Raw genomic sequence first — 7,500 nt, forward strand, 5'->3', positions numbered from 1 at the left:
GTGCTCAGGAACCATTAGCGATCACGTGTTGTATATAGAAACCGGCCCGGCAGACAAGTGTGTGCGTCACCGGGGAAACGATGGCTGTGCATGGTCGTTCTCTCGCTCGGAAGGATTGTTTTGTGTGCATGCAGCAGATCGGTTATCATAGTAGACACAGTGTAACGTAACGTTGCTAGAGGCAAAAGATCACCGCTTCAGAATTGATGTTGCATTTTTCAGTTGGTTTGATGTACGTATCGAACGTATCAAGCGTATCGTGGTGGATAAACATCTACACCTTTCGATCTGACACGCTCTGGTTGATAATGGACCGGTAACATTGGAAGGGTAAATGATTGTTGGTAGATTGTTTTGCCGCCTCTCGAAAATTGCCATGTGTCTGTGATAATTTTGAATGAATCGATGACACGTAAGATAATGAAGAAGAAAAAACCCCAAAAACCCATCTGGTGGTTGTTTGCACAGCTCCGGTTCTGTTTGTTCAAGATCCTTCTTTCTTGCGTGCGCTTTTTCTGTTGCTTTCGTTTTGTTTGTGGCTGATTGATTTGATTTGTTGACTATTCTCTGGAAACCGCGATGAGGTTTGAGACCAACACAGCCAAAGGAAGCGGGCAAAATATTATTTAGCATTGCATCAGGCAAACCAGACATACAGAAATGCACATTCATCTCTACGCTTTTCTGCTTTGAAACAGTGGGGTATCATACGAACCCAATTTTTCTGAGATAAATCGAGTAATCCATGATGCACGTTAGCGAACGAATATGAATTTAAACGGTGTGGATTGATGAAAAAAGACATTCCGTCACTGAAATCATCGCCAATAATAAACTAATCAACTTTATCGAAAAAGTGATATCAGTCATATCAAGCGATAATTTCTTTACTAGAATCAATTGTTATAATTGCATAATTTTCATAAGAATATGCTACACGAGCATTAGTTTGCATCGCAGTGAATGGCACGGCATAGCCGTACGAGTATGAATTTGTATCACATTGCGCCAATAGAAATCTGAAGTGCTACAAGGCAGTTTGAAAGCATTACATGCATCTCGACTGTGCAATTAAACTCCGCATATTCTCGAATCATACACGGCACCCTCGTGATGTACTTAGGGAGCGACGGGGTTCTGTTTTACCAGCGTTTTTTTCTTCTCTGTTGAATCAATTGTAAAGTTGTTCTCTTACATCTGGACCACACGCAGTTCCTTTGCACCGCACCCTTCTAGTTGGCACACAACCGTTGTCAACGACCGAATCCTGCAAACATCCTTGTTTCTAATACGTTCACAAGTAAATGTCCTCGACACCACTACTACGAAACGACGATTTGGCCACACAAGGCCGTGGTGTCCCTGAATGTTGCTGAAGTTACTTCATCCCTTTTGATTGGATTCGAAGAATCGAGCGCTATCTGTCCGAGTGGGTAGAATATTTAAATCCACACAAGAATGCACAACACAATTTCCGATTGCCGGTAACCAACTGAGATTACAGTTTACGTCGTCCAGAGTATTACACGGGGGTAACAGTTGCAAAACATTTGATTTGCGGCAAAAAAAAAAGGATTGCAAAAATCGATATTACCACCAGTCAGCGTTAAGGAAGCAAAGAGCATTCCGACAACCGCTCTCTTGTCTTGGTGTACGCGGTACAACACTGAAGGAAGGATGGATGAGTATATTCGTTACTTTCCCTGTAAACTTCGGCAGGATTATTACATAAGGATCCCAAACACTGACTAACTATGAGTTAACGATGGGCTAGGATGCAACCTGATGCAATCACTAAATGTACACTTTCACTCACGGATTAGCTGTACCGACAATTCCATGCTACGTGGCCGTAATCGCCTTTTTTGCAAAGGAAATCCACTACACACCACACTATGTTTCGTTCTAGAAATCACAAATTGAAATCCAGAACCACCATTCACAGCTTACTGAGAAAATGTTGACAAAAAAAAAACAAATAAATTACCTCGAGAGGTTATCTACAGGTCGTTAACAGGGCAGACCCCCCGTGAGAACGGCGCGTGGCAAGAAGCTGCAATGAAGTATTCACTGCAATTTAGTAGATTTCTGGTCTGGCCAGCACACCATCGTTCACCAGTCGCGATCACCTACAGCCGTCGGCCAAGCTAGAACTATCGGTTATGCCGGGGTGTGTTTAACTACGCACGGCCAACAGTGCTGCATTTGACGCCCATATATGGGACACGACCGGCACCGCTACAAACCATAACCGTTGGATCGACCGTTTTTGTACCGCTACTGTGCGTGTGCGTTCTGTTCGCCGCCGCTAGAACGATTCAATCCACGCGAAATACTTCCTGCAAGACAATATATTCCACCGCACTTCGCTCCCGCAGCGGGACCAAAGAGTGAGCGCCACATTAGTAAGAGAGCCGAGAGATTCAGCCACGGAGAGCAGCCGCGTGTGCTGCGTGTGCTAGCGAGAACGCGGAACAATAAACAATCTTCCACCTCCTTCCCACAAAGTAGTAGCCCCACGTTCTGTACTACCATCGGTTATCACGCATTCTGCTTACTTTTGCTCTTTCGATTGGTAGCGAGATTGAGAGGGTGGGTGTCTGGCAAAAATCTGCGTTTCACTGTGTTCGATATTTTTCCGAAATCCGCTACAGAAGCGCCATTCTCGCACACGCTTCTTGAATCGGTTCTAAAAATACATGAAATGGCACGGCACGTCTGCCATATGCAAATTGGCATGAACACCACATGCCTGCTATGTGGTATTTCATTTGCTTCATTCATCTGTTGCCTTAGCTACACAGGCTTACGCACACGTTTCGTCATCACTTAGACCAATTCGCTCGAATGCTTATTAGCATGATCAGCGGTCAAGAGCGTATGGTTGTCGTTTTACTTTTGGATGCTATTCGGCGACAAATTCCATTTTCTCGGCTTATTTATAAGTTAGTGGAAACGGAAAACAAGGAGGCGGAAACCCTGTATCTTTTAACTAACGACGTAGACTTTATTCATATAAGTAGAATATGCTTATGTATACGGAAAAAAAAGAAAAAAAAGAAGAACAGTTCCCGCGTACTATAATCGAGAATTACTTTTTACGCCCCTTATCGGCGGCCGTCGTGACGCCCGCATTGTTCAGCTGTGTCTGAACGTAGTCTGCCGCCATCTGCTTCACCCGATGCACACTTTCACGGTCTCCGTGTTTCTCCTCAAAGGTCACGTACTTGGTGTAGAGGGTTTTCATGTTCTTCATTGGCAGCCGTTGTACGATCGCACGTTCCAGAATTTGTCGAGCTTCCTCGATCAACCCATCCTTGACCAGCATGTCGACGTACTGCGACCAGATATCCGTGCGCTTCGGATACGACGTGAGTATCTGCTCGAACAGCAGATGCGCCTCGTCCCGGTTGCCATGGCGGTTGTGAAGGAAGGCAAACTTGACGATAAGGGGAATATCTGCCGAGGGGAGAAAAAAAGGACAAATGAATCGATTGAATCCTGCCGGTATACTCGGGTACTCGGTACTGCCAATACTTACGTTCACGATTGGGCAGCGATTTCATTGCCTGACTCAGCAACGGTTTGGCCTTCTTACTCTGGCCAATTCGATACCAGGCGTCCGCCACCAGGTACCACATATCGGTCTCCTTGCGGAACCGTTTCACCAACAGCTCCAACAGTTCGGTCACTTCCGGCAGCTTCTGGCAATCGATCAGAATGTCGAGTACGCGTCTATACACCTTGAACGCATCGTTGTACTGGGTCGCTTCCTGTAGGACCTCCTTGAACGCGGCCACCGTCTCGTAGCGCAGCTCGAGGTTCAGCAGCGCAATCCATACATTCAATAGCTCCGCTTCCTCCCGAAAATTGATCGCTTTCAATGCCTTCCGGGCGACTGCCCGTGCCTTATCGAGCTCAGCAGACTCCATGTGGAACGCCATGTAGCGAATCCATAGCATGCTGTTGTTCGGCTGGGCCACCACCAAGCGATCGAACTGATCCGGTGTGTGCGGTGCCACCGATGGATCAGCTAGCTCTTCTTCGATCTTTCGCAGGCGCTCCTCCTCCTGTTTCATCGCCTCGAACCGTTCTTTGCCTGTCATTCGCTTACTGGTGCCCTCCTGCTGCTCGCCCTCTTCATCCTCACGCTCGTCGTCATCCGAGTCCGATGGGTTCCGGTCGCGTTTGTACACGGGTGTGGAATCCCAAAAGTTGGTCGCACCGGGAAGCACCCGTTTGCCGTTGCTACTGCTACTGCCTTGTTTGTTGGCATTATCGGTCGTTTCATTATGCTTCCGCTTTTTCGCTTTTTTCACCTTCTTCGTCGGTTCTATCAGACCTACGGCACCATCAAGCTGGTCGCCGAATAAAAAATCGCAACCACCGTCCAACTGGGTGTCGCAAAAGCTATCCAGCATATCGTTGACCCCCGCCGGAAGAGACTTTTTCTTCTTTTTCTTATTTTTTGCCAATCCATTAGCTGCTTCAGCACCGGACTCCAACTTTCTCTTCGTCGGTTCTTTGGTCGGACCGACCGGCTTCGGTTTTGATTTTGCATTTTGATTCTTTCGTTTCTTCTCCTGCTCCGTCGACGCGGCAACTTCAACTTGCTTCTTTTTACCGCGTTTTTTCTGGGTCACTTCTGCGGGTGGTGCTGTGGTAACCAATTCTATCTGGCGCTTTTTCGATTTTTTGTTCGAATTATTAGTGTCGTCAGTAACCTTGAGCTGCTTCTCGCTTTTAGTAACTGCAATAACCGGCAAAGTTTTCTTGGGTTCTTTTACCCCCTTTTGGCCACCTTTGTGACCAGCTGTTTCCTGGTTCGATTGTTTCTTCATCGGTTTGGTCTTGACTTCAGTAATCTCTTCTTGCACTTGTTCCTCCTGATCCTCCTCCTCATCAGAGCAAACGAAATCTTCATCCTCATCATCGTCCACGCTGTCCCGGTAGCTGTCGCTGGCGTCCGAATCATTTCCATCCGATTCGTCGATTTCTGACTCCGATTTCTCCGCCTGATCGTCATCGAGCAATGATTCATGGAACGTTTCCGGTAACTCTCTAACGTAGCGCAGCTTTCCTTGCGATCGGAGCTTCAGCCGCTCGCCATCATTCTGCACGCCTGTTGGACGTTTCTGTGGTTTTGCGTAAAGTTTGGTTGGGTTTTCCATGTTATCAAACCCATTGTACAGACCGTAGTTGTACTTCGTAACGGCAAATACCATATCGCCCAGCGAATGCAGCGGTAAAACAATGTTCACCGCTTTGCCACCGGTCTTCCACAGGGCATCATTGTAGTGATGTTTCACTGGAACCACAATCAGTGGACCCGCTTTTTTCGTAGCGCAGCAAATGTGGACGTATTCGTTCGAGTACAGTTCCGAACAGTGCAAACGGTAGATTGGATTCAACTCCGAGGCTTTCGGTTTGCGTTGTTCAATGAACTGAAGACGAGCTGGATCGATGCAAACTTGTACCACCTGGCGTACTACATCGACCCATATAATGCGGCCAACAACTTGCTCCCCGATATCGAAGTTACTGGATGTTTCCGCCGGTTTTTCAGCGATTCCTTTTGCAGTCAGCTCCGAATCGTCCTCTTCCGACTGCACCTTCACGACGAACTTTTCGGCTACCTCGCTTTCAATCGTGCAACGAACTTGCTGACCAACAGTGAAGTTTGCAAACGTTTTTCCCGCTTTCTTGTAGCTGAAACAATACACAAAGAAGCATTTAGTTAAAAGCTGCCCAAAGACCTTGTTTCAATTGCTTCATCAATTGATCACGTTGCTTACCGTTCAATTAAACAACTTATATCGCGCATGTAACTCTCGATGTACTCGTACACGTGCTCGACACCGCGTGGGCACACCACTCGACGTTGCGTGTTTGCCTTGAGCTTGTAGGAGTCGTCGGTTTTGCCATTGCGATCGTACGATATCCGTACGTAGATGATCTCTCCATCCGGAATACTTTCCGCTTTTTTGTCCTCATCGCGTAGCCGCACCTCTATCGGCTTTGCGTAATCGCTGAGGAGTAGGTTGGCAAACGGTTGCCCGTCTCGCGAGTAGTAACTTGCGCGTACTATCGCTCCTTGAGCATTTTCCTTCAGCAGCATCGGATTTTTGTGACAATACTCCACATCCCGCACGCTGTACGTGTTGTTTCGTAGCTTCACCACCGATAGCTTCTGCCCTTCCTTCAGCTGACCGACGTAAAGGGGATTGTGGGCCGCAAAGTCGGAAAAGTATTGCACCGGGATGGTGCCCTTGCTTCTATCTTCTTTTAGCGCTATTTCGACACCCGTCGGTAACACCGCAATGACAGTGGCCTCGGTCAGCGTTGAGACCGTGTCGGTGCTGTGCAGTGGCAACGAAAGGAGCAACTTTTGAGATGCAGCATTGTACTGGTGCACCGTGACCTGAACGACACTGCCGATGCGTAGCGTGTGCATTTTAACGGTATCCTGCTCAATATCGTGTAAATTTTTCATCAGCAATCCTTTGATGTCGTTGGCGAACTTGATTATAAAATACTCCCGTGTCTCATGGACCACCAATCCGTGAAACTGTTTCGCTTCGGGAGCGGTTAGGATGGAGGTCGCGTTCTGTAGCTGCTCGTGGGATGATAGAATTCGGACTCCTTTTTTCAGCAGATCGTGCCGATTTGTAAACTGCACGTACGGTGTGCCGTGTTCGAACATCATGGCTCGCACCTGTACCCGCGCACCTTCCTTAACGTGCTGCGTTCGATCGAACCACTCGCGCCTAACCCATCCACGCACCGCACCCTGCTCGACAAAAAAACCTCCCGTATCGAGCAGGTTCTTCACGCGCATCTGATATACCTCACCGATCTGAATGTCCTGCACAGTAAGCTCATCGGCCGCATTCTCCAGCGTATCGCAGACGATGAACGTTCGATTCAGCGGATCGTAGCGCAAAATGCGGAGCGTGTGCACCGAGCCGACGTGATACTTGCTCATCACAACGCTCTCCTCGTAGTTGCCCTTGATACGCTTCATGATGACGCTCTTCGGCAGTAGCGCACGGTAATCCTTGGCAAACTGTAGCCAGGCGCCCGCGCTGGTCACTGCCACCACGTGGGCGTTCTCGATGGTCTGACCGGCCGCATAGGCAACGCTGCCTTCAGCCCGGTTGCCCGGGTACTTGGCCAGTGAAACGAACACATGCTTTGTGACTGGCATCACGTACAGAACGGTCGCATCGAGCTGCTGGAACATGGTGTAGCTTTCCGGTTTGCTGTTTGGTTGGGTGAGCATGGTCTCATTTACGAACGCAGCTACCGTATCATCGAAGAGGGTCCCGCGTAGGCCACGCTTTACCACTGAACCGACGGTAAACGGTACCACACAGCCCGGGACGATCGTATCGAGGTTGGCCATGCTCACATTCAACAGACGGCTCTCTTTCGGGCGAAACGCCTTCAGTATGACCGTAACTGCCGTTCCTTGGCGAGTCACCTTTTCAATCGCACAAA

At 48.4% G+C, this 7,500-nt stretch overlaps 2 protein-coding genes across 6 annotated transcripts in view; both read right to left on the reverse strand.

Annotated features, from left to right (window-relative positions):
- Window positions 1-2,367, reverse strand: part of LOC126569238 (uncharacterized) — a 6,138-nt gene extending 3,771 nt beyond the window's left edge. Inside the window, exons 1-2 of one of the 5 annotated variants that reach the window (XM_050226200.1) lie at window positions 2,134-2,367; window positions 1,988-2,053 (exon numbers count right to left, since the gene is read on the reverse strand). The gene's annotated coding sequence lies outside the window, so the exon portion shown is untranslated. The other 4 variants (XM_050226198.1, XM_050226201.1, XM_050226197.1 and 1 more) reach the window with 4 other exon arrangements.
- A 615-nt stretch (window positions 2,368-2,982) lies between these two features.
- LOC126569225 (protein RRP5 homolog) overlaps window positions 2,983-7,500 on the reverse strand; it is a 5,362-nt gene continuing 844 nt past the window's right edge. Inside the window, exons 2-4 of the mRNA XM_050226172.1 lie at window positions 5,796-7,500; window positions 3,542-5,709; window positions 2,983-3,459 (exon numbers count right to left, since the gene is read on the reverse strand). The exon at window positions 5,796-7,500 is cut by the window's right edge and continues 586 nt beyond it. Coding sequence (XP_050082129.1) covers window positions 3,092-3,459; window positions 3,542-5,709; window positions 5,796-7,500 — 4,241 coding nt within the window. The 3' untranslated portion in view covers window positions 2,983-3,091. The remainder of the gene's footprint in view (window positions 3,460-3,541; window positions 5,710-5,795) is intronic.

This window comes from Anopheles aquasalis, chromosome 2 (assembly GCF_943734665.1).
Source record: "Anopheles aquasalis chromosome 2, idAnoAquaMG_Q_19, whole genome shotgun sequence".
Classification (NCBI taxonomy): domain Eukaryota; kingdom Metazoa; phylum Arthropoda; class Insecta; order Diptera; family Culicidae; genus Anopheles; species Anopheles aquasalis.